Source organism: Phalacrocorax aristotelis, chromosome 3 (assembly GCF_949628215.1).
Source record: "Phalacrocorax aristotelis chromosome 3, bGulAri2.1, whole genome shotgun sequence".
Lineage (NCBI taxonomy): Eukaryota > Metazoa > Chordata > Aves > Suliformes > Phalacrocoracidae > Phalacrocorax > Phalacrocorax aristotelis.
In genome coordinates, this window is record NC_134278.1 from 122,294,769 (window position 1) to 122,321,280 (window position 26,512).

Consider the following 26,512-nt stretch of genomic DNA (forward strand, 5'->3'; position numbering starts at 1 on the left):
TGTGTTTAAAATTGTGACCTGAATAATGAGGAACTATTATAAATATATAATTCATTGTTTGGAAGTAGCCAGTTCACAACTTATCCATATGTTACATGAAAAAGATCATCAAATGCTCCAGTTTTATGTAACTTTACACAGAGTCATATGTTTACTTCTTGAAGATAAAGAGGAGGTTGCAAGAGACCTATGTGTGATATTGTATTTCTCAGTTGTCGGCTACAAAACACTCACCTATCTATATTTATCAGAGCTTGAAATATTGCCATTCTATGTTTTTTTTGCTATGAAAGCTTAACCTTTATTTGTGAAACCAGAACTGCAATACTGGGATAGGCTGTCATTCAGATTATCCGGTTATTGCGAAATCTGGAATAGAATAAACCTTAAACTAAATGGAAAACATGGTTCCCATTGTTGATGTCCAATTAAAATTAAACAAACACACAAAATACTAACATATGTAACCAGAACACCACAGTAATTTAATTTAAGATGGGTTTTATCCTCTCAGACTGCATGGGTGGAAAAAACTATCCACAATGACAAAAATGTCTTATGCATGTCAGTCCTAGTCCAAAGTCAGCTATCTTCAGAAATAGAATAATCTTCAGAAAGTCAATGACCCTAAATGCTGCCTTTGGGTAGTGATCAGAATTGCCAGATAGTAGTGAACCTGATGGATGGTGAGCAAGAGCTAGTAACATGACAAAACTTCTGAAAATATTCTGTTCTATCAAATCTTTTCAGTGTATGAATTTTTGTTCCAGTTCTAGACAAGTCAATCTAGAACTTCCTGTGGAAAAGCCCTGAAGTTCTGTGAACTGTTGTCACCATAATTTGGATTTCCAGTATCTTCTGTTCTCTTTTCACTAATGTGTCAGGGTTTTACTATGGCTGTCTTTTAAAACACCCCCATAGGGTCCTGTTACAAAGCTTTTGTGAAGCAATGCAATTTTGTGATGCAGAAATAAATAATGGCTGTGTTTGCACTGAAAGTTATCAAATCTGTCGAATTCTGATACCAGCAATATACCTGTAAGAGTAACATAAAGGTGACCTTTGTTCACATATTTTAAGAGTATATTCTACCCTGTTCAGAAAAACTTAAAGGTCTATTTGTATACCTCATCTACCAGTGCTGTGAACTACTTATATGAGCAAGGCATGCAAATTGTGATTTAAGGGGTAAGTAGACAAGTTAGATTCATGGAATCATAGAACAGCCCAGGTTAGAAAGGACCTCAAAAGATCTAGTCCAACATTTCATGGGAAAGAGAGCCTAGATGAGCTTATCTAGCACCCTGTCCCATCGCATCTTGATCACCTCCAGTGACGGGGACTCCACCACGTCCCTGGGGAGATTGTTCCAGTGATTGATTGTCCTCACTGTAAAAAATTTCTTCCTTATATCAAGATGAAATCTCTCCCCATGCAACTTGTACCCATTGCCCCTTGTCCTCCCCATGTGGCTCCTTGTGAAGAGAGCCTCCCTCCTCTTTGCAGTCACCCTTTAACTACCAGACAACTGTGATGAGGTCCCCCCCGAGCCTTCTGTTCTCCAGGGTGAAAACACCTAACTCCTCCAGTCAACTTGTTCTTTAGTAAAACGAAGAACTATTAACAAGGAAGTGGCAGTACCACAAAAAAGTCACACTTTGTAGTGCAATTTTTTTCCCTTTGTTTTGCATGGGGAATACAACTCCAATACCATTTATATGGGAATGAAGGAGGCTGCTTTATGGATAGTGGGAGAACAAAAGGCAGGAGAAGGTCTGGCAGCAACATTTGCTTTCACTGTGTTAATAAGTGTAAAGTGTAAAGCTATTATCTGAAAACAGCAATTTCAAGTAAAAAATAGTTACAAGTATAAATTGCCAGTCAAAAAACACCCTTCACATTTGTTCATAAATGGAAAATTATTTTCTGTGGAAGATTTGAAAGATTTTGGCTTGCTGCAGTAAATCTCCATCAAGAAAATAAACTGGAGATGATGGGCGGATTCTGCTAAATTATACCAGATTTGAAGATATTCCAGTGGAGCAGAGTAGAGCTTGTGCCCAGAATAGCTGTGCGCAATGTACAGTTGCTGTTATATTGTTTGCTTTTCAATATGTACTTAAAAAAATGTTTGTGTTTCAGCCTACAACTCATCTGTAAAATTTTAAGGAACAGAAATAATCAAAGTTATTTTTAATGTGTAAGTTTAATTCAGTCATAAAAATAAGCCTGATCTCAACCAGAAAAAGAAGCAATTAACTGAGTTTACAGTATTGTAAGTGCTTGTGGTTTGGCACTTATACATGTGTTTGTTGAACTGACCATTACAGGGTAAGTGCTGACTCTTCACTGATGGTGCCAATTACTCTTAATGCGGAAAATCTACGCTGTTTTTCTACATTATGTTTTTTCTTTTTTTAAAGTGATGATTAGTGCCGTGAAATGTACCAGACTGACCAGGCTAGAGACTGAAGTCTTTTTAATCCTTAGGGGAAAAAGTAGAACAAAAAGGGTAGATGAGCTGATTTAAAGGTGTCAGCTGAAACTGCGGAGACACTAACTCTGTACTATGTTCTTGCACTGATTTCTTTAATTCCCTTTGGGCAGACACTTGATTTCCCTATTCTGTAGCATTCCAGTATCCTAATGGAAAATCACGCTGTTGTCTGTCTAAGGAGAAAAACCACTGTCGGTCTTCAAGTATTTTCATAATGAAATGTGTGTTATTCACAAACATGCATTTCATCCTTAGGTCAGCCCATGAAGACTTCCTATCTAGGTTGCTCACAAAGAACCTTTAAAAGTTGATAACATGTTTAGCCATCACCCCCTTGTTCCTTTACAGTACCTTTACTCCTGAGTGTTGCTTATTTAAATCACTCATATCTGCAAAACCAACTGAATTTGACTGAAGGCACTTCATTATTGGATGGTTACTCTAGCAGAGCCAGAGTACTGCAGCCACCTCCAGAATGCGCAGCCTTTGTTTTCAGATTGCCTTGGTCCAGCTCATTTTGGCAGTCTGTTGAAGGAGTTTGCTACTTCTTACTTCTCTTGGACATCAAGAATTACACGGAAGTGAAATACATATGACTAAATCAAACTTTGTAAGTTATAAAACCTTGAAATAGACACCCTCCTATGATTTTTCAACTTCAGTTCTTGCCATTAATAGTCTTTTCACTTACCTGATGTAGCTAATTTGTAATTAGATGCCCACCAACAGCCACATAAACTGTGGCCACTGATCCATTGCAATTAAAAGGGAGGACTCAGTAGCACATGCGTTTGTGTTTCTTCCAACTTTCCCTCCTTTTCTTTCTAGTAAAATCTCTCTGCAGCAGCTGCTGTATCAGTAATGACCTTGATAATACACAGTATTTGCTCTACAGAATTAGAGGAAAAATATTAGGGGTTTTTTTGAGTTTATGAAAGTGTACTTGAAAAATTGTTCAGCTCTAAGTTATTTCTGCCCTTTTCCCATGCATATACAGTAAGGTAGCAGCAAAAAGCAGGAGCCAGACAAGGTGTTCTAAATGATTGCCATTTGGGAGACAGCACCAGACAGCTGCAAGTGAATGGGAGGTCCTTCCAGAGTTTGCTAATGGAGAAAAAAGCCTCTTAGGAAAAGGAAGAAAGAGGGGAATGGAAAGGTCATGCTTATGTTTGTGGTCTTTGCATTAATCAAAACTTGTGGAAATACAGCAAGAGTAGAATACATCCCATTTATCAGCCTAACTGGAAGAATAAAAGCTGATAAAAGTAATTTACCCTGCCTGCGCGCATACCATAACACTCATGCTAGGAAGCCAGGAATGCCAGGACACTCACTTTTTTCATATGTCTAACAGAATCTTGGGCACATTTTGTTCGATGAGGCAAACCTCATGAACCTTCATCAAGTCCTGTGTAAATAACTTTCTAACTTTCTTCTACTGGGTGAATTTGATCTGAGTTTGTCAGGTCCTGTAACATTTAAATGGAATAATGACTTTAATTTCATATGAAAAGAAAGAAAGTAAAACTCAAATCCTGCTTGGGAATAGAAAATGTCAAAATTTACAGACACGGCTTTAGTACCAATAGTATTAACATTGTGATACTCAAGCAAAATAAAAATATGATAGGTTTTCCTGTAGTTATTGTGCTGGTTTTGGCGGGCACTTACCTGTGTGTGGCAATCAGTGGCCTTCTAGCCACTGCTGCAGTTTCAGGACTGCAGAGGTAATTTTATTTGCCCAAAGCCTTTAGATAGGTTTTGGAAATGGTGGACACAAGTGTATTGCCTATAATTCAGTTGTGACAGGATAAATCAGATTTAATGGATTTCATGTTTTTTCCACTGAAGCTTTTTCCAGTTTGGTATAAGCTGATACCCTGTGAAGACCCATGTGTTAGGAGTGTCTCCCAAGAGAACAGAGAGCAGCAGGGCCAGCCTGGAGTGAGCTTTCACTCTACATATGTACCAGTACTGTTTGAGCAGCCTCATTTCCATGTAGTCACTCTTGAAGATGATGAACCTGTTCCTAGGCTGGCCAGTTTATTTTCTTGCTTGCAGATAGGTGGTAGGCTACATCAGTGTTTCCAATTTCCTCTCAAGGAGCAGTCATTTCTTTTGATATGTTTAGTAGTGTGGCAGCTGGTTAAAAATGAACAGTTTTTTACACTTGCAGGAAAGAACTGGAGTTTGTGACTGGTAGAGATGCTAAGAGTTCATAGTATCAGCAACAAATCACTTCCTTTATATAGGCAGATAGGTCACAGGATCACAATCTGTTTCATTATGCTAAGCATGTGTAAATAAAATTCCTCCTCCCTGGTTGCGTTAAGGTGGCATTATTTTACAAGATACAACATAAAATAGTTTGTTTTTTCATCCTAATAATTAATACACCATGCTTTAGATAGCAGGATTTTTATATAATACAACACTGTAAACTCCAAAAATGTCTTTAGAAACCACTTAATGAACAGTAAAAGATATTCTCTTAAGATGTTTAGCAATATAACAGGTTGTATTAGCCAGGTACAAAATAGGTCTAGTCTAGATACCTAATACTATTTATCCTTGAAGTAATGCTATAAACTTTTGAATTACCTATAAAGTATTAATGAATTGCATCTGTTTAATTTATAAATGAATGTCCATATTGGAGTAATGGGTAAAGATCACAAGTATGAAATTTGCCACCTTCTACCATACTTTGCTGTATAACAGTAAGAATAAAATGATACTGTTACTTCTACAGCAAAATATAGGTGTTCTGTAACATTGTTTCTGTGACCAACTTGTTTGCTATTGTCAATAGCATACTAATTCAAAATAGTTCTCTTTTTGGTTTTAATTATGCTTTGAGCAACCTGATCTAGTGGAAGGTGTCCCTGCCCATGGCAGTGATGTTGGAACTAGGTGATCTTTAAGGTACCTTCCAACCCAAACCATTCTATGATTGAACTATAATTTGTGCCACACACATTTCCTACAGAAAACAGGACTTTGCTGAAGTTTGCTTACTTTTGGTTAAAAACAAACCTTCAACTGAGTTTATAAATTTCATTTTTCTTAATACTAGCCCTGGTTCCACGATGATGTCTTCAAAGCTATTTATTTTTAATAAGAAATAACTCATTAATATTAAAGTCTCCAAATTCTACTCAAAATTATTTTCAGTGATAGGTGTAATACCTTCACATGTCACCACTCCTTCCTCCTGTGTTTTAATCATTAAAGGTGAGATTCCAACCCCTCAGAAGGCTGGAGGTTTTCTCATTATCTCCAAAAGAAAGAAGATTTAACTAGATGCCTTTTAAAATAGGACCAGGTGTAACATGGCCTTTAAGCTATATCTCAGGCTAAAATCCAAATGCTAGTTTACAAAAAGTGTCCAATACCCAGTTAGATTTTAGAAATTGAAACAACCCAACAATCAGCATTTTCTTTAGAATTCAGGAGGCAGGATGGGCTATAGTGCACTGAGGTCTTTGAGAGTCTTATTGGGTACAGAGGAAGAAAGAAGTACTGAATAGAAAACAAAATACTGATTAGGAAGCCTACTCAGATAAAAAGATAATGCTACAAATATTACCAGATCCAGGTGACAGAAGCTGAAACATTGATAAGCATTAATTTCAAGTAATTTCATTGGAAAGAACTTCAGGTGCTCTGTTGCACCAACTGAGGGAATGTATTTCATCCTTTGTCACAGAACAAATTAAGCTATGAGAAATCCAAATTGCACAATTGAAATCTTAACCGGTGAAGTTACCTCGAAGTACACAGCTTCATCATAAAGCTATATATAAGATGAGCTCTTCCAAACTGATACTGGCTTCTCCCCAGTGATTTATAAAGTCTGGAAAGCTTTATAATCAGTTTTTAGAATCAAATCCCAAATTGGGTGATTTTTGTTCCTTAGTTTTCATTGGAAATTCTCCACACTGTTCCTCTAAGTAACTGGTGTTCCTAAACTGGGTATCTCCTTCCAGGTGTTGTACCAATCTTTTTTTCTTGATGCCATTGCTCAGAATATGGAACCAATATTTCAGTGTAAGGCCAATATTAACTTCCTACTGATGCATCAGATATTCAGAATAACTGGCTTCAGATACCAAATCCTGCTTATTCAAAATATACTGTCTGTTCCCCATCTTGTCTGCTCACATTATAACCTTCCATGCTAGTAGCTGCCACTTTTTGATTATTCAGCATGGTCAGAGACTACTATGTTACCAACTTTGTTAATAACAATAAAACATATATTCATTGACTTAACTTAGCTAAGGACAAAAGTACGGTTGAAGGATCCTAGAAAAGGTATGCTCTTTTAGGGTGAACTCTGATAACTTTTAGAAATAAAGCTCATTAATTGCATAAATTAAACTATAATGGCCTTCCTAATAAAATATTTGGTCTCATTTTTATTAAGGTTACTAGGAATTTTTGTGCTTTTCTCACCGTTTGACAGCCTCCTTCTGAACCTTTGGGATCGTACCAAGTTTTGAAGGTTTAACAGGAAGAACATTTACTAATTCCCAGTCCATACTGGCATAATTAATTAAAAGCAGCTAAATGGTTGTCTAGAGACTTAATTAGTTTTCTGCTTCCTTCTTTTCCAGAGAGAACTGTGTTATATAGTAATGGAAAGTATAAGTAGGTGGAAGTGGGATTTCAAATCTGAGCAACTTAATTGAATAAAAGTAGTTGAAATTCTATTTCATCTTGCCAACAGCTGGTGCAGCTATTTATAGTCAAATAAACAAAATTTTTTTAATGTTTACATGTTGTATGTAGTATTTGATGACTGGGAGGTTAATGTAAGGCCTTCTCTTGAGTTAGTTAGTAATTGTCCTTAAGAGGATTTTAATTTTTCTCATAGCACATGTAGAGAAATACTGCTGCCCACCCAGGAGCATAGTGGTGGTTCAAGATTAAGTGCTGGGTGCTCTAGTTTACTACTCAAAGGACATTGCTTGCCATTTAATCTTGGACAGGTTAATATTACCTAGATGCTTTCTCCTTTGTCAGTATTCCCTTCCCTCTTTTCCTTCCTTTTTGCCTCCCATCCTCTCCTCTCTTTTTTTATCTCTGTGGTTAATTCCCCAGTTTTACTGCATAAAATATCCTCTGGTTCTCACTTGCTTACAGCTGCTGGTGGACCTAAGTCACATGTTCTTCTCCATTCAGATGTTCTCCCTCTAACGCTGCTTCTTTCTTCTAATTTCACTGGTTGAACTCACTCACCTGCTCAATTTTCACAAATTTTTAAGATTTTCACTGTTCATGTGTCAGGGTGGGTGACAAGAGCCATGTCTACTGTGGTTCTGTAGTTGCAAGACCTCATGTGGGTTCAGAACACTTGGATCCACAAAGTTTAAAATATCTAGTGACGATAGAATCTAATTTTTATAGGTTACTGTTCTCAGTAAAGTTGAAGCTCAAATTAATTAAAAAAAAGAATCCAGACCATAAAAAGACTCTATTCACCTCAGTTAGGCATGCAGAAATTATAACAAGTACTTTACACTGGCTTTTGAAAGTTTGTTTCTTAATTACTGAGTGCTTTAACATGACACTTCAGATAAACTGGACAACTTAATCTTTTAATAGCTTTTAAGCTTATTAGAAGGCTTACGGAGAACTATAAACGTGGAATATCTGCATTTTGAAGTTGTGGAATTATTTACATACATCTTCAAATACAATAAATACAATCACTAGCATGAAATAAAGCAAAAATATAATAAGCAACTAATATATCATATAACTGTGAGAAATTAAATGTTTTCATTAAAGTCTCAGAGAAATAATAAATGGTTGATTTTTTTTCTTTATAACATAAATGAAAACTGTTATTTCTTGAGGTAGCTTCATATATTTGTCACCTAATAAGGATATTTTCAAGGAAGTTAGGGATGGGGATTTAGAGTTTCATAGCTAAACCTGCCATGAATTTTAGTGACTGCCACTATAATTCTGTAATAAAATTAAATGCACAGATGACTTTCTAGAGAGTTTCAACTGTAAATTCCCAGGGTTGTAATGTTCATGTTAATGAAATTTTGCAAATATATGCTCTGAAATATCTGTAGCAGATGAAAACTTATGCCTACAAGAAATAGATCAGAAGTAATTCAACTATCTACAATAACTTTTACCGTAATAATAATAATGGCTGACTGAGAATAAATTAGAAGTGAAAAGGCGTATTTAAGTTTCTGCACAGTATATTTAGAAGATATTCTGACACGCCAAAATTATGTCCAGGAAGAGCAATTAACCAATAAATAGACTGTGATTTCAAATTTAATATTAAAAGAGACTCTGCACACTGGGGGCATTTAAGCATAATAGTAGTTGTTTGTTTATTTGCTTTTTTAACTAGCAAGCCAAAAATGTTCTGTACAGCAAGAAAAAACATAGGTATCAATGAAAAACAGTTTATTACCAATGTATGCTCCAACATACTAGAGATTAAGTGTACTTTGTACAATGTCAGTAAGAACATAAGACAGACGGATCTGCAGTCAGTCCATCTGGACCATGAGCTGTTTCTGGCAGTGGTCAGTCACAAATGCTTAGGAACAGCCTTGCACTGCAGGAGAAAGGTGGTGTAGTGGTACCTTGCTTCGCCTGTCCAGCTCCTGACAATCTGAAGCTTAGGGAACCCCCTGACCTGCAGGTGTTTCCAGTTTCTTGTTTAATCGTCCCTGAATGACGTGTCTTCCATTGCTTTTACAATGCTCCATGACAATAGGTAACAGAGGTTGATCAGGTATTATAGATATATTTTTTTTGTTTTGAAGGGTCTGCCTGGTAATCACATTGGTTGACTCCAGGTTCTTGGTTTCTGAAAAGTGGCAAATTATTATTCCTTATTCATTTACCTTCTTTAGGCTAGCCATGATTTTATAGTCTGCTATAACAGCTGTCCTCCATGGCCCACTTTCTGATTTGTGATATCTCTTGTACGGAAGCCTTCATAGGTCTCTTACAGTCCTTATCCTCTTTCTTCCTGTGTTATTTTAAAAAATATACATATAGTTTGAGATTAAATGACCAGAACTCCACTCGGAATTTAAGATGTGGGTGTGCTATGCTGTATACTACCAATGTCTTCTGGTTTGTTTTCTATTTCTTTCCTAATAATTCATTACATTCTGTTTGGGATTTGAGCAGACATTTTCACAGAATCATATATAGTGACTTTACTTTTTCTTGAGCAGCAGCAGCTAACTTGCAGCCACATACTGGTCATATGAACTTGGGGAGGGGAGGTTCATATTTGAAATGTTTATAATTTATCAAAATTCAATTCCATCTGCTGTTGCATTGCCTAATGAATCAGTACCCTGAAGTCCTTTTACATTTCCTCACAACTCACTTTTTACTTACCCCAGTAATGATATACTTCCAGCAAATTTTGTTATATCATCAGTCACACCCTTCTGTAGATAATTTAGGATAATACTGAACAGTTCAGGATCTAATAAACACAGCTACAGTGCCTACCCCCTTTCAGTGTGATAACTGATCCACTGTGCCTGACCTTTATTCCTGTCTATCTATTGCTTTTTCCATAACTTTCTATCCCAGATCTGCTTAATTCATTTAGAAAACATTTGGGGGATTCATGCCAAGAGCCCCCTGAAAATCCAGGGTAATACGTTAACCAGATTTTCATTACTTCATTAATTCCACACAGGAATACTCACAGAGTTGTGAAATATTGCATCCACCAACAAAAGTAGTGCCGAGTCTTCCTTTTCTGTTGCCTTTATCTTTATTTTAATTCATTCTACCCTTTATCATAGTTCTTATCATGTTGTCAGTACGGACATCTGTTGTTTTCCAACTTTTTTTCCTCTAGTACTGAGGGCGATTTAAGTAATAAAGTGCCCACTACGGCTAACAGTTCAGCAATTTAATATTTGGCTTGCCTCTAAAACAGAGGGTGACCATTATGTTGACCCAGCTAGAAGATTTTGTTAATTTTATAAATTAATTTTACAGTCTTTGATAGTTTTTTTGCTGCTGGTATTGTAATCAGTGCTATCTCTTCCTTCTATATTTAGATTCTGCCACTAGAGAAGAAATATGTCATTCACTGAGACCTCTTCTCTTTTTGTGGGGAAAAAAATGCCCTAAGAAAGGGTTTTCATTGAGCTAGCTTTGCTAGTTAGTATCTGTCACTATTTCTGTATTTTTAATAGCAGAGATTATCTGGCTGAACTGAGAGTTCTCTACAATTATCTGTGTGAATCCTGTGGAATGGGGAGAAGTGAGCCCTGGGAGGGAGGTTCTGACAATAGAAACATGTGATGGCATAAAATGGAGTTTTGCAACATCTGGAAAGTTTATTCTCATCCTTCATTTTGATGTGGACATTGAAATATATTTTACTTGCCAGTCAAAGAAATGAATTATAAATAATGGATGAAGAAGATTCTGTAAAAGTGATCCTGTTTGTAGTAACTGCCTTGGATTTTTGTATATATGCATCCCAGATAACTGTATCTGATCACATGGGGAATTGCATTCCTATGTTATTCTCTGGAAAGCTACCTCTACACTCTTCAGTGTTACCTTGCCTGAGCTTTGATGATATTTTTCCCTGATGTGCGTCTCAATGATACCAATTTACCTATAAAGCTTTTAACTCCTGCTGGACTTCAAAAGCACAGCATTCTTCCCATTGAAAGAAATACATTATTTTCAGCATTTTATGCTCTCAGTTTGCTGGAGGTATGAAAATTGCTATAAAGAGGATTGTATTCTTCTTTACTGTATCGAGTGCAGTGAAAGAGGCAGTTATTTTTCTAGCTGCTGCTGCTGCATGTTCTTTGTATTATCTCTACTGCCTGGTCATAAGTGGGTGTTCTGTGATTATGATAGCAATGCATGACAATGACACAAAATTAATGGTTGATGTAGTAGCAATTGATATCAAAACAGACTTAGAGACTAAAAAGGTGTCGTGATTCATCTTAACCAGCAGTAATCATAGCAAGAGTTTAGTGCTACTGATTGCTTACCCTCACCCAACTTCAGAAACTCCACATTAGCTGACATCCCTCTGATTCAACAATATTACCTTCCGTGGTTCCTTCAGGACCAAATATTTTGTGCACTGAAAAAGCCTGTGCCCACTCTTCCTATTTGCTGGCCACGAATCCAAACGGTGCATCAACCACGCAGTTATTCACATGCCCTGGATCTGCCAAGCCTTAAACTCGGTGTCCTCCTTTGAAACCCCACCCCAGACGTATACCCGGCTGTGGCAGTGCCTGTTGGTCGTATGCTTGGAGTGTGCTGTTCTGACTGCCCCTGTGCCTGTGGCGTCCAAGCACAGCTGACTGAGAGGGGTTGGCCGGTGGCTAGCTGTGCCTTGTCCGGAGCGTGACAAAGACAGGGAGAAGCAGTGACACTGTACTGCGACCAGGGAAGCATGCTGTCGTACAGGGCACCGTGTCTGAGGGAGTGTGATGTACAATATATTTCCTGGCTGACACTCGCTTGCACAAGTTCTTGGGTGTCCTGTGCCACGGAAAATGTATCACATGGTTCCCCAACAAACATTTGCAGGCAAACAATTTGGTCACACATCTGCAGACCCAGTCACTGGAGGCAAAGAAAGTAGGAAGATCTGGTGTACCAGCAGCAACTGGCAAGCAGTACACAAGAAAACCTGAAACAATAGCATAGTAATTCTACTACTGCGTAGAAGTAGTCTATGTCCAATATTTTGGGGTCTTCGGCAGATGCTTGAAATTGTGGAACAAGATTTCATCTGAGACAATTTGCAAAAGTATGGTATTTGCATTAATGGTGGGTTTTTTTTGAAATTTTTTCAAATTTTGTCTTTAGCAGGTTTGTTCAAAGGGTGCACATATGACATAACACATATTAGCACAGAGTTTCATGCTGTAGGGGGAATGAATGAAGTGTTAGGAAATATCTTCTGAAGACAGGCTCAGACTGTCATTAGGGAAAACTGGACACACAGGTTTTGATTTTCTGTATTTTGCCCTGAAGAAACATGCAAATCAAAGCTCAAACTAAAAGTTGCAGTTTCAGAGGAAGTGCCAGTGGGAAAAAACAAGAAACTCATACTTCAAAGGAGTCTGGATTTAATCCTTCTATCATTTCAATTTAAAGAGACGAACGTTATGAGTAATAAAATAGTAAAAAGTCTGTGTTTTCTGCAAAATTGAAAATAAAAAAATTCATGAGTAGTAATAGTAAAATTAGAAGAAATGTGTTATAAATGCTGACTTGGGTTGGTGGGTACAGAGCTGATTTCCACCATTGGAGGGCCTGATTGCTGGTGTGATACTGGTAGATATTTTAAAAACATGAGGCGAGAGATGACAAGAAAACTAAAGGCAATTTTAAACACATTCAGGCCACTTTTCATCACCATGTGCTGAATGAACTGGTTGTCAAGTATCCAGATTATGCCATGTTCTGTTTTCTCTGGTACTTAAGTCTGCCTGATGCTTGCAGCTTGATGGATTTCTTCTACCCTGTGTAGCTGCACGTTTCCAGTATGCCAAATGAAAACACTGAACAAATCTTGTCTGCCTCATGAGATGGCAAGTTGCAACTCTTATTTTTTCCTTTTTTTGTCAACATGAAAGCTATGGTGCTCACCAAGTCATTACATTTTGAGGTCTCAGGGGTCTACCTTTCAAGATACAGTTTTATTAAGAAAATAAAAGCCAAGCTTTAGTAGGAGGTAGCAACAGTTTAGAGTGTGAATCAGCTGAAATCCAGTGGGAAACAATCACATAAAAAATTTAACAGACAATACTTAAAATGTTTTCAAGAGGAACGTTTGTGTATTGCTAGCTGTCTTTCAAGGACTAACTTCTTGTCTCCTATTTGATAACTCCTTTCTTTCTTCCTTTTTTTTCCTCCTTTTTTTTTCTTTCTTATTTTTCCTTTTCTTGTGAGTGAAGAAAGGTCTTTTGCTTCACGTTTTCTTTTTCTTTCAAGAAACTGTAGGTGAGCTTCCTCTTTCATTCAGTCTTCCATTGTGACATGACTTCTGTTCATCTTGTCTGTCTGAAATCTTTCCAGGGTTATGTCAGACATTTAGGTCATTCCCAATTCACCCACATCCTGTGAGCACATAAGGCAAGACTGGTAGAGTGTCCGCATTTTGCTGGATGTTTTTGTGTACAAAGTAGTCAACATTTCAGGTATATATCGTTATATCTAGACTGGGGATATGTGTATAAGTGACACCCTATGTTATAGATCAGCTCAGACTGTAAGGGAGGATGTTACTGATCCTTGGGCAGATTCATGGCACGCCTCTGAAAGGTTTTCCCCCTTACCTGCTGAGTGATGTTCCTACCGATGCCTCTGGCCTGCTGATGGCAGCAGCAGCCACTGTCTAGCACACAGCACAAGCAAAATCCTACCTATTTAGATAAGCTGGTGTGGTGACAGGTAACTTGGTTTGTGATGAGTGTCTTTGAATCAAGCGTGAATCTCATTTTAACTGTGTTTGGGTAGATAGTGCCTCTTCCTTCATGACTCTCTTACCTTCCCTGAAGTTACTCTGATTGAGCGCTGTTCCCTTTGCAAAATCAGTGCTTTGGATGGGACAAAAAAGAGAGGTTTATAGTGACGTGGGTGTTCAAGAACTTTTCTAGCTGTTTTAATTTCCCCTCTTTAAATGCCACAGTCAGGCCCAGGGAGTGAGTCTCTCCTACGCTTCGTGTGAGCATGAGAAGCAAGTTGTATTTTATTACTTTAAGTTAAAGTTAATCCTTTGCAGCTTGTGTTCACACTGGCAATGAAATCACAGCAGGAGTGAGGTGAGAGTAAGTGATAATGTCTTGGCATTCGACACTTAAAATGAATGTGTGCTTGTGAAGTTCTGACTCATTAATTCTTTTTCCAGGCAGCCGTGTGGCTTAGCAATGCACTTCAGTACTGTGATGGATTTTAGATTAGACAAATAACAAACACTTTATTGTTTGATGGAAAGGGAAGTTTTCATTTGTTTGACACTTTTGTATCAAAAAGTATATGAAAAACTTGCAAGTTTGGGTTTTTCATTGTCACTTACATCATATAGCAAACTTAAGGACACAAAATGCCTCAAGCCGCATTCCTTGTAGGAAATCTTTCTCCAGGACTGAGCTGCACAAAAGAACATAAAGCAGACTCTGAAAAAAGCACCATTTTAAAGTGGAGCAGAATAGGGCGACACCCTGCTTTCCTTTACTTTGTCCCCCAGAGATTACTTGAAGCCACTTCAGATATTGTGAGACTGTAACTATAATGGTATGATACTATAAAGTGTTTTATGGACTTCAGAGTAAACAAAAATATATACAAACAACATCACCTGAAGATCTGAGATGCACAAGGAAAAGTGGAATTCACACTTAACACTGAAAACGTATCCTTTAAGGGCTTTCAAAGCACGGAAACATGTTTATTCCAAATTAAAACAAGGAACATCCATCCTTTTTAATCCCCTCCTGTGGATGTTATCATAAGAAATAACTTGTTCCACTGATATTACCATACCCTGCAATTTAAGATGAACGAACTGTCATCAATCCATACAACAGTTATTACAGTAAGGAGAAAACTGCTCTATGTTGAGAAAGAAAATAAAATGAAATCTCAGCAACCAGGGTATATTGTAATTCTTTAGATTTCATCAGGTTTGCATTGTCCCAAAACATTGAGAATGTCTGACTGTCTTGTATAACAAAGTATATTAAAAGTGACTACCAATTAATCCATCAAGATCACTCTCCTTGTAATGGCACAGCAGATGGCTGGGTAATATTACTTCTCACAAAAATGATTGCTAATCAGTCTATGTACATGTGTTGTTCACTTCACCCCCTCAGCTAAATAAAGTTCAACAGCAGAGTGAACCATGGAATTTTAAGCTTTTTCTGAGCTTTTTAGCCCAGCAATAGCATACACATTAAGGATCAAAACTACACCCACAGCAATATTTTGAATTTATATAAAATATTTCATATCCTGTTAAAATGTAACAGGCTCATAAAGATGTATTTCTGTCTTTCACCTGAGGCATTTATTTTCCATTAGCTGCTATAACTTGCAACACTGTCCTTTTGTACATATGGAAAGTTAAAACAGTGGTTTGGGTAAATTTGTTTCTTGAACATGCTTTTCCACTTTTCAGCAGTATCACTGCTAGGAAGTATACCTGGAACCTCAGTTAACTGATGTCTCCAAAACAAGCAGTCAAGAAGAGAGGATGCTGAAGGCTACTCTGTTCTACCAGTTACACCTCCATGAGCTTTGCCTCCCTCAGATTTTTTGTGTGACATCTCTGACTGTAGCTTTTATTCATTGTATAGCAGTTGACTGCGGTTTGAATTATGCCTTCTCAGCGAGGCTATCTGGGTGTACTCTGAGAATGTAGTTTACATTGCATATTCTTACACACAGTGGCTCTGGATTGGGAAATAATAGGTAGATACCACATTTCTGTGTGTGTCTGTGTACACATGCCACCTAAACCTCCAGTATTTTATTGCTTTTAGCCTGTGGTCCTCCAATATTTTTTGGATTTATATTCTGAATACACATAAACATTACTCTTTCTACCTGGGAACCTTTATATTTAAAAGTATGTTTTCAGGCTTCTTTTTTCTTCTTAACTAATACACTTCGTAGAAGTTTTTGATGTTCCTAATCTCCATCTGCCATTCTTCCAGATGAAATGTGCTTCTTATGTGAAAATCCCCTAACTTCACATGCAAGAATAGCTGGGGGATACAGAAGATGTCTAAATTGAACTTCTATGCATTTAGGCATGTAGGACTAGTCTGCTGCTGGCTACATTTTCCTTTTCAAGCTCATGGTTTTATTTCCTATAATCCTACTGTTCCACTTCATTGGCTTCTTACAGTATTTATTTTTCAGTCTCATTTTAGCAAATTGAGATGTATATCCAAGTGTTGCCTTTGTTGTGTTTGTAATACACTGGTCAACTTCTTGCTTAGAGATTAGAAACCTCCTGAGAGCTGAATTTTCTTTCTGTGCAGAAGTTCTACTGCTGCTGTGCAGAGAGCAGCTGTGTTAGTCCCCTACCAGTCTGGTATGAGGCAGGGTTACAATTTTGTGGACGTTGTTCAGCTGTTTGAGCCATATTGGATTTATAGTTTATTCAGTCTCTGTGCAAAGATTATTGATAATGCTTTAGCTATGCAGTTGCTCCATTGTCAGATGATACCAATGGAGATTTTAGCCTTTCAAATGAATGTCTTCATTCTTATACCATGTGTGGTGTTTTTTTTTCTTTTAATAAAGCAGATACTGCTCACATTCCCAAGTGTGAGCTACAGTGGATCTTAGGTTGATATTAAAAAGGTATATTTGTGTGTTTATATTTATGCAATGCTGGAATAAGTTGCTGGTTTGATAGCCATTAAAAAATGAAAATTGTCTATTAGCTGAAGGAAAAAAGAAGAGATGTGACAAGTTTATATGTCCCTATTAACTCTTAATGGCTAAAGGGGCAGAGAGATACCTTAACACTGAGTGAGTATAGATTCATCCTAGCTGAATGAGATTGCCTGAGGTGAAAGTAAAACCACCTTAGTCTCCATACAAAACTTAAGAAGAGTTATAGGCTCATATTGGGAATGACTGAGATCCTAAATAACCTTAATTGGCTTCTGGAGAAGGCCAGGTCGCTCTTTCAATTTTTTGCAGAGAACTAGTAGTGACTATATACTTGTGTAGATGACTCAGTGAGAGAGATATAAGCTTTTACTCCTACTGTAACCAGTGTTGCCAGGATTATAGGCTGCTCTGGTAGGAGCTTTCAAATAATTTTTTCTCCAATTGTTTCCATCCCTTTTTTCTGCTCCATGTTCCGCTTCTTCTTGACCCACGTAGAGTCACAGAGCTGTGATATATCTCAGGTTGAGAGAGAACTCAGGAGGACTCTAGTCCAAACTCTTGGTCAATGCAGGGTCAACTGTAAAGTCAAACATGTTGCCCAGGACTTTATCCATTGAGGTTTTAAAACCCTCCAAGGATGCAGACTGCATAGCCTCTCTGGGCAGCCTGTTCTGCTGCTTGGCTGAAGTCAGAACCAGACCTAGTTTAGTTTATTAACATTGTCTCTTTTTTTCTTTTTTTTTTTTTAATTGCCGTGCAACTCCATAAAGATCTTGGCTCCCTCATTGGTAATCTCCTTTTAGGCATTGGAAGGGTGCTGCTAGGCACCCCCAAAACCTTATCTTTTTCAGTTTGAGCAAGCCCAGCTCCCCCAGCCTCTCCTTACAGGGTGCGTTCTCCAGCCCCAACCATGTTCATCACCCACCACTGGACTCATTCAAGTTTGTTGATGTCTTTCTTGTATTGGAGTGGACATGTTATTTGCAACTGGACATAGTAGTCCAGATGTGGTCTGAAGATTGCTGGGTAAAAGGGAATAATGTGAGCTCCTTGTGCTCTTGAAAAATATTAAAATTCAAAATCTGGGAAGAACATGAAATAAATCTGGAGTCTATTTAGTTTCTGCTAAATCTGAAGAGAATGAATGCACTCTCATCTGCGTCAGAGCTCCCTGGCAAGCCCTGTCACCCTTATCTAAGAAATTCTTTCCCTAAAAAATGTCAGCACATTTCTTCCTTTGTTTTTCTTTCATTCCACAAAGATACATAACACCTGCAAAAATAAAATTTTTGGAATTGGCAATAAATTGCAGTGTGAAGAACAAAGAAAAGCTTAATAAAATTAAAAGGTAGATGAAGTGAACCAAAATGAAAACAACCTCAGCAACTGACTCGCTACAGAAAGTGTTGGCTCAAAATTACTGATCCAAGGGATAGTAGAATGTAATGGCTTGAAATATATGAATAACATCAATACATGGACCTACATTAATTCAGAAAAAGTTCAAGTGGGGTTTCGCAGACATCTCAAGCACAAGGAGTGAAGCAACTACCTTTGTTCTGTTAGATTTCTTGTAAACTCACAACCAGGAGAAGGCTTGTTAACAGGATTGTGGCATTTTATAGCAGGCCAGAGAGCTCGCTGCTGGACAGGGTGTGTTGGATTTTTTTAGGTAATAGCCCTACCTGAGGGGCAGGAACCAGTCTGCTAAACAGAGAGATCACAAGGATTGTTAGGTATCAAATAAACCCTGGTAGGGTTACGTGGTCTCAGTTAAGTACAGTCCCAGATCCCCTTTCTTGCTCCTTTCACGTCCTTGCTGGCTTTGGGTTAGCTTAAAAATGTCCCACTCCACCTCCTGAATCTCCTATACCAAAGAATGATTCCAGGTGAGCAAAAGGGTGAAAGGGAATTTTCTGGGATGCTGATGAAGTACAGGTAAATAAATAAGCCTGTGTTTCCTTCTCATATCCAAAATAATGGTTGCAGTGTAAGTGAATCCCTCTTTCTGTGTTTGTTAGCAAGAACACAGATACCAGGACTGGCATTTCTTTCTGCATGACGATCCTGTGACTGCTGGTCAGATGCCGCAGTGATGTTTTAAAAAGGCAGGACAAGACAGATCTGTGCTGCAACGTTTATGCTTGCCATTGCTGAAAGCCAAATTACAGGCAATAGGAGCAAATGAGCTCTTTTTAGAGGATAAATAGGAATCTGTGTATGTCGTGGTGGTGTAATGTGTTTTCCATAGTGCAAATATGCATCCTTCCTGATTCTGCATACTTTCTGGATTCATGCTGAATTCATATTTTAGATCAAAGATTCCTCATTTTTTCGGCTTTTTCTGTCTTTTTTCTCTTTATCTTTTTCTTCCTCCCCTTTCCCACCTTCCCCTTACTTCCTAGGTGTCCACTATGGCCTTTTAATTGATCTTTTTCCTTTTCTCACCCCTGATGTTGCTTTTCAGCAGTGACCTCTTTAGCACCAGCTCCTGTAACTGGTGACTTTGTCATAAAGCTCAGAAACCCTTGTGCTCCTTTCCAGGGCTCATCTTTTAAAATTAAGATGCTTCAGTGGTTATGAACTGATGTTATCAGGTTATGCTAGGAAATTTTTGATGTTACAGCAGAAATTCCTGTGCAGTTATTTTAGGGATATGTACTGGAGTTGTTACAAGGTTGGTAAAGAAATATGGTAAGGAGAGAGTAAGACTTAAATACTGCAACAAGAGCATGACTCTAACTAATGCTGTTGTCTTCCTACAACATTGTGCTCTTGTCAGCCAAATCATGACAGTACTAAGAGATTTCAGGGACTGATACTGGACAGTGATTCACTGAAAATATAAGAGCACATATAAACCTGACTGTTGCATATTACGGTCTTGTTCATTAAAGTGAATTTAATTCATCCTGTGTGTGTCCAGTTCTGGACTCCTCACTACAGGAGAGACATGCACACGTTAGAGAGAGTCCAACAGAGGGCCACAAAGATGTTTAAGGGCCTGGAGCATCTCTCCTATGAGAAAAGATGTTGTTCAGTCTGGAGAAGAGAAGGTTCAGGTGGAAGCTCATCTGTGTGTATAAATACGTGGTGGGAGGGCGTAAAGAAGACAGCCAGGCTCTTTTCAGTGGTGCCCGGTGACAGGACCAGAGTCAGTGGGAACAAGCTGAAACACAGGAGGTTCCCTCTGAACATCAGGAAACACATTTTTTACTGTGAGGGAGACGAAACACTGGCACAGGTTGCCCAGAGAGGTTGTGGAGTCTCCCTCCTTGGAGATATTCAAAAGCTGTCTGGACATGGCCCTGGGCAACTGGCTCTAGGTGTCCCTGTTTGAGCAGGGGCGTTGGATCGGATGACCTCCAGAGGTCCCTTCCAAATTCAACCATTCTGCAATTCTGTGATCCTTTGTTATTTTCCCAGTAATGAGAAACTTTCAAGGAAATCTCCATCCTTTACTGTAGTTCTGATAAATCTAGTGAGGAAGATATCATGCAATAGGAATAAACTATTTAAACATCATGTAATCTGAAGAGGAAAAGTGGGCTGCACCATCAGGGTAAAAATGATAGCTGTTTTCAGCTTCAAAGCAAGTGAGTGAACACTGTGGTAGCTACCTGCTAATGCTGATGTAAATAGTGGAACTGCAGATACAAAAGGGACATCTAATAGCCATTTGTTAAAGAAAATAAAGGAATTTTTTTGGTTGCACTATTATGTTACATGGAAAAGACAGCGCTTTCATGATGGCAGGACCTTGGCTGAGAGTCAAGTGGTTATCTGCAGGAGATAATGTTAATCTGAACAAGAAAACTAAACTGCTGAAAAGTAGTTATTTAATTTTTTTAATTTATCTTTCTTTTGTTCTTCAAACAGTGGAAGCTCTACATTTGGGAACACTGATGGCAGCACATGGCTATTTCTTTCCAATCTCAGACCATGTTCTAACACTAAAGGATGATGGCACATTTTATCGATTCCAGGTAAGTCTTTTCAATACGTTCTTGACTTGCACAAATGGAGGCTTCTATTAAAGACCTTACACAAAGGTTCATAGCAAATTTTAACCATATTTGCCTCTTGTGTAACCTAGTAAATGGTGGCAATTCCCTTTAAAGTAAAAAATGGTATAAGAATTTTATTTAGAAATTAATTCAGCAAAGTGTTGAGTGACCATTTTGATCCCTGGAAAAAGTGTGATAATCCTAAGTGTTGAAGTATCTCTCATGACATAAATTCACCTAGTATTTTGGAAATATACTAAAGGAAATTAAATTATCTTATTGATTCTTATTCCTAACATAGTCTTAGTTTGGAAAGGGGGAGGTATTTTAATTAAGCCTATAGCAGATATCTGATAAAAATTTGAGGGTAATATTTATATTCATTCTTATGTGAGGATTTCCTTATTGGTAACAGAATAGTACTGAAGTAGTGTGTACTCTTCAAACAAGCACAGGCACATTTCTACATCGATCTGTCAGTCCCATTGCATACAACAAATGTGCAGATGCTTCAGAACCAGCTGGAAGGATGTATACATACAGATATGTATATGTATACTTCTCCCTACACATATATTATTCACATACCTACATAGTGCTATTTTATTATATTAGATTTCAAACTAAGGGACTGGGGAGCAGGAATGTTGCTAATAATGAATAGCCGTCTAGAAGTTTGCAAAGCAATACCATCTATGACTTGAAACAAATATGATTGTACAGTATCTGATTACGTATTCTAGAGAAGGAACTAACTTTGTTTGCCTTGTGCCACCTTTGGCAATGGTGGTTGTTCTCTGTATTCCTCCTCCTATTAGGTGGTCTTCCTGCTAGGTATCCCCAACAGCTGCTCCAAGATCTTCCCTAGATACTTGTTGGTTTGAAATTATATGAGGATTATCACTGTGAAATTGATGATGTGAATTCCATAGTTTGGTAATCTTGCTCTGTTACTTCTAAGTGTGTTAAATACTTATGGAAAAATAATATTAGGTAGTAAAAAATCTATTGTCTTCAAGATATTTAAGTCTAAGCTTTGTCCTAAATATTGTTTAAATAAGAAGCCATCAAGAATAATATAAAACTAGATTGTGGTCCTTGAAATGCAGAAGAAAACTGTGATATATTGGAGACCAATCACAGTCTCAAGCATTGTATTATATTAATTGCTGTATAGTCCTTTCATCAATATTTTGGCTTGAGTTCTATAGACCCACATAAGGGAAGAGAAAGGTTCCTAATATTTGGTCTAAATCAGAATCTTAGAGTGAATATAATTTAAAATGTACAGCACAGGGTGGCAAGAAAGAGAATGATTATTGCATACATGCATACAATATTATCAGATTTTCATATGTAGATCCTGTGGGTCATACAGTGCAAAACACCTGTCCTTCAACAGGACTGTAAGTTTCATGTCTACATGGGTAATACAAAGAGCAGTCACTCCAAGCCTCCTTCCCGAGATCCACAGTTACCCTTGATACTGGAGAGAGGATTTGAAGGAAAAGGTTTCCTTCTCATGGTGCTTCGTCCTCCTCAGTGTTCAGTACAAAGAAGAGAGGGATGGCACGTGGGTGAAGGGGCTTACTGCTGAGGGAAAGGCACTGATGTGGTTATGAGGTAAGTGAAAAGTGGAAATAAATCATGGAATGGCTGAGGCTCCTTTGCCTTGTCTCTTTGCAAGCAGCAGCCAGAAGGACAAAAATATCTGAGGACTTCATTTTGGAGAGAATAGGACTTATTTATAGGAGTGCTGGTCATTAAATTCTGCACAGCTGCTGGCCTGCTTCTGTCTTAAACATGGGAAATGAGCACCTCTGCTAGCATGATAATTCTACTGAAGGAAAATATAGATTACAATTAGCTGCACTGTGAACAACTGAGAGTACTGCAGCTACCCTGCCATGGGCTTTCTTCAGAGAGGTCTACAGCCTACATGTTTGGACATGACGCTTCAGTGAGGGTTAGACTGTAAAATGATATCAGTTGATTTATATAAGTTAAGGATTTGGCACCTATTTGATATATGCATATGAAATAAGATTTCCTCAAGTGTTGCTCAGTATACATCTGCTGTATTTTGGTCATTTGCTGCTCTGTGGTACCTTTTGCATTGCTATTCTTATACTAACAGCGTTAAAACAATGCAATTTTAGCTGTTAATGTATAGCATGAGAAAAAATCTGTAGTGGTGTCATACTGTTAACTGGAGTTGTAACAGCAAAATTTATGTCATTAAAATTCCACATTCCCCACTAAATTAAGGCTAATAGAGAATCTGTTACTGAAGCTATTAAATTGGAAGATGAAGATAACATACTCAATGGGGAGGCAAGTTTAACTGCAAATGCGTGAATTTCCCACTGGAATAGTTGTTCAGGTGCTTTGGAACTAGGACCCCCTGAGTATTGGACAGGATTCACAAATTTCTGGGTATTTTAATAAAAAGAGGAAACTGTGCACCTGCCAGCACTAAAAAGTTCAGAAGCCATCCCTGCAGAGAAATCTGTCTGCAGTACAAAGACCTGACCTACAAAAACCAGGCTAGCTGCAATAATGTTCTCCATGCACTTAATTTTTTGATTTCCAAAGGGTGCCACATTCCCTCCTGACAGTAAAATTACTTTCATTTTGTTTTAAACAACCTTATGTTGTATAGAAATAGATAAAAGCAGTGGAGACTGTGCCTCATTTGTGCAAATGCCCTTTTACAGGCAAAATTATACTTTTTCAGTTATTACTTTTGCCATGAGGAGGGCTGTAAAATTGTAGTTATATCTGCTTTTTTAAATAATGTGGCCTTAGAAATAAATAAAAAAAAACCCAAAACATTCCAGATCATTCTTTGACCTACTCAGGTGTAATTAGGTTAGTTTCTTGGATAACAATTTAATTGAAAGGGGATGGATCTAAATATTAATTGCCTTACTCAGATAGGAAATTTCTTATTAGTCTCAACAAGGCAAAGAAGAAAATTCAGGGATAGTGATACTTTCTGAACTATCTGGAACAGCTGCATTGCCTTTTCCTGGTAATTTAAGTCTGGGACCAAAGAAGGAGCTGAATACCTGCTAACCACCCTCCTCTACCTGAGAACAAATAGATATGAGGGACCCAACTAAGAAAAGCAAGGTGCACCTTAGAAGGCAGGTCTTCCTGGGGCCAGGGGTTACTCACTGAGGCCTTTCATCCATGGCCACATACGTGATAATGTCTGTCCTGGTAAGGAATGCCTGACTTGCCCTCTCAGCTGGTAACTTCTATAACAGTCTCCCCAGGAAAGATATGTTGATTTCTTCTACAAGTTGCACAGGCATACTAAGTGTGTCAATGTTCCTAGAGGAAAATTAATGTTTCCTAATATCTTTTGTCTTTAAACAAACTCCTAGGACACCTGAGGCTAGTGATAACCACACTCCCATTTTCTGATTACATTAATTTGGGATTTAACTTAAATTCATTTTCTGAGATGAACGTTAGGTTCTGCTCTTGTTTTGTAACTTTTAAGATGGAAGGCATGAATAGCTGAGAAAAAGTGTTCACAGTTTCTTGTGAAAGCATGGGTCTGGTGAAGATAGCAGCAAAACTCATGGATTTTGGCAAGATAAAGATTTCACCTCTGATGTCTTCTCTTGTTCTACCACAGGGAACACTTTCTTGACAAATGCATTTAACCACTCTATCCTTGTTTTCCCATGCCTATATTGGGGTTAAAAAATATACAGCTATCACCGTGTAATTATGTTGCTTCCTGCATCTCTTTGGGTCAGCCTTCCTTGGCTTGCTACTTCTTGGCCCAGTCCTGGGCCAGCCTCTGGCCATTCTGGATACTGAGGCTGTGGCTGAGCATCACAGCTCTCCAGCCACTCTCCACAGCCTTGCTCCAGCATCATCTACTGTGCCTTGAGGGAGGGATTTTATTGGAAGCCAGATTTTAGAAATAAAAAATAAGGTTATGTTATCCAGCATTTGGCAGAATTTCTTTGGCAATTGCAGGTGCAAGGGCTAACTCATTGTCTCTTCAGCTCAGGCTCAGCATATACGGGTTCTGCTTAGGTTTCAAAGAGGGAAAAATAATTTCAAATCCATGTCTTTCTGACTGCCCTATCAGTTCTCCTTTTTCTTGTTTAACTCCCTACTCAGACACACTTCCCCCATGCCCACTGCTTTCCATGGTCATCCCCTTTCCAGGTTAGAAAAGAGGAGTCACAGAGCCAAAATCTTTATTGTTTCCAACTTCCTTAACCTCTTTTTTAATAATTCTGAGCCAATCATGGAGCACTACTGGCTGTCATCCTTCCTCTACGGGCTTGACAGTGCTAGACCAGAGATCTTTTCCTTTACCAGGAGATCATTTGTGTCAACTGCATGGAATGTAAAACTGAATGCCTGTGAGTTCTGCCATTCATCATGCAAGGCATCTGAGATTGTGTATAACTATTTTTTAGCAAAGACGTGATTTCTGCAGTTTATAAAGGCTCCCTGGTGCCTGTGAGAAGAATAGCAGTAATATTCAAAGGGAAGTTTATGAGTGATTTGAATATTCCTCCCCCATCCCAGTAATTAGATTTTAAAAGATTTCATGGAGTGGAGCAGCTTCAGAAACAACAGTTCTTTTCTTATTAGTATCAGCAAGGGGTACCTGAAAGATGCTTAATGATTTCCCTCCCCAGCAATACAGTTTAATGCATAGAAATTAATCATGTTTTATAAAAGCTGATGGGCAACACTGATTTTTACAAGTGACTGTTTCATTAGCTCAGATATTTTTATTGATTAATCTAATGGTAGGTCCAAAGCAGATCTATTTGTTTTCTCACAGGATTGCTCAAGATGTATAGCAGCCACTGCTACAATTTGTTCAGTGTGGAATATGTGCTGTACTACAGGTTTTTGTTTCATATGCCTTTATTAACAGGAGGATTACGGATTTCTGTGGTTAAGTTTACCTGATTGTATTAGTCTATAATGTGAGAGAACCAGTATTTGTGTGTGTGAAACCAGTTTTCCTTCAATGGCATGAAGGTCCTTGAAACAGCCTGTTTTGTTCTGAATGCTTAAATGGCTCTACGATTGCATGTACAGTGCTAGGTAAGTATTATTTCTCTAGCTGCTGACTTGTACTGGCTGCTTACTCAAATAACAGACACGATTAAACAAAGTGCCTTGAAAGTGTACTGACAAAAACTGGCAGCATTATTTCTGCCTGGGCTGATAAACAGTACTTGATTTCCCCCAAACCATCCTACCACCCACGCTCCTTCCGGCTATAAGTGGGATGTCATGGCAAAATGACAAATGTTCCCTCTAATACTTGTTCATGATAAACTGCTTCACATTTCCTTCTGAGGAAAAGTGAAATTCTTAAGTATGATAATTCCTTCAGGTTTTCTACATTTCACACAAAAACTTTGATATTTCATGATCTTCTCTTTGAAAATATTAGTGTTGAGGTACAACATGTTATACCACGTCCATAACTCTTCTGGGGAAAATCCTCATATATGTAGGGTTTCTAGATCATGAAACAAGGCACATATATTGTATAATGTTTGTGCTATTGGAATAAGTGATACTGCAAGGGATGTTA

General features: G+C 38.0%; 1 protein-coding gene across 4 annotated transcripts in view; it reads left to right on the forward strand.

The window, feature by feature from the left end:
- The window catches only part of RGS7 (regulator of G protein signaling 7), a 243,849-nt gene that overhangs the window by 155,983 nt on the left and 61,354 nt on the right, over positions 1–26,512 (forward strand). For all 4 annotated transcript variants that reach the window (XM_075089406.1, XM_075089410.1, XM_075089409.1 and 1 more), the window contains exon 5: positions 20,792–20,898. In XM_075089406.1, the coding sequence (XP_074945507.1) occupies positions 20,792–20,898 (107 nt within the window). The remainder of the gene's footprint in view (positions 1–20,791; positions 20,899–26,512) is intronic.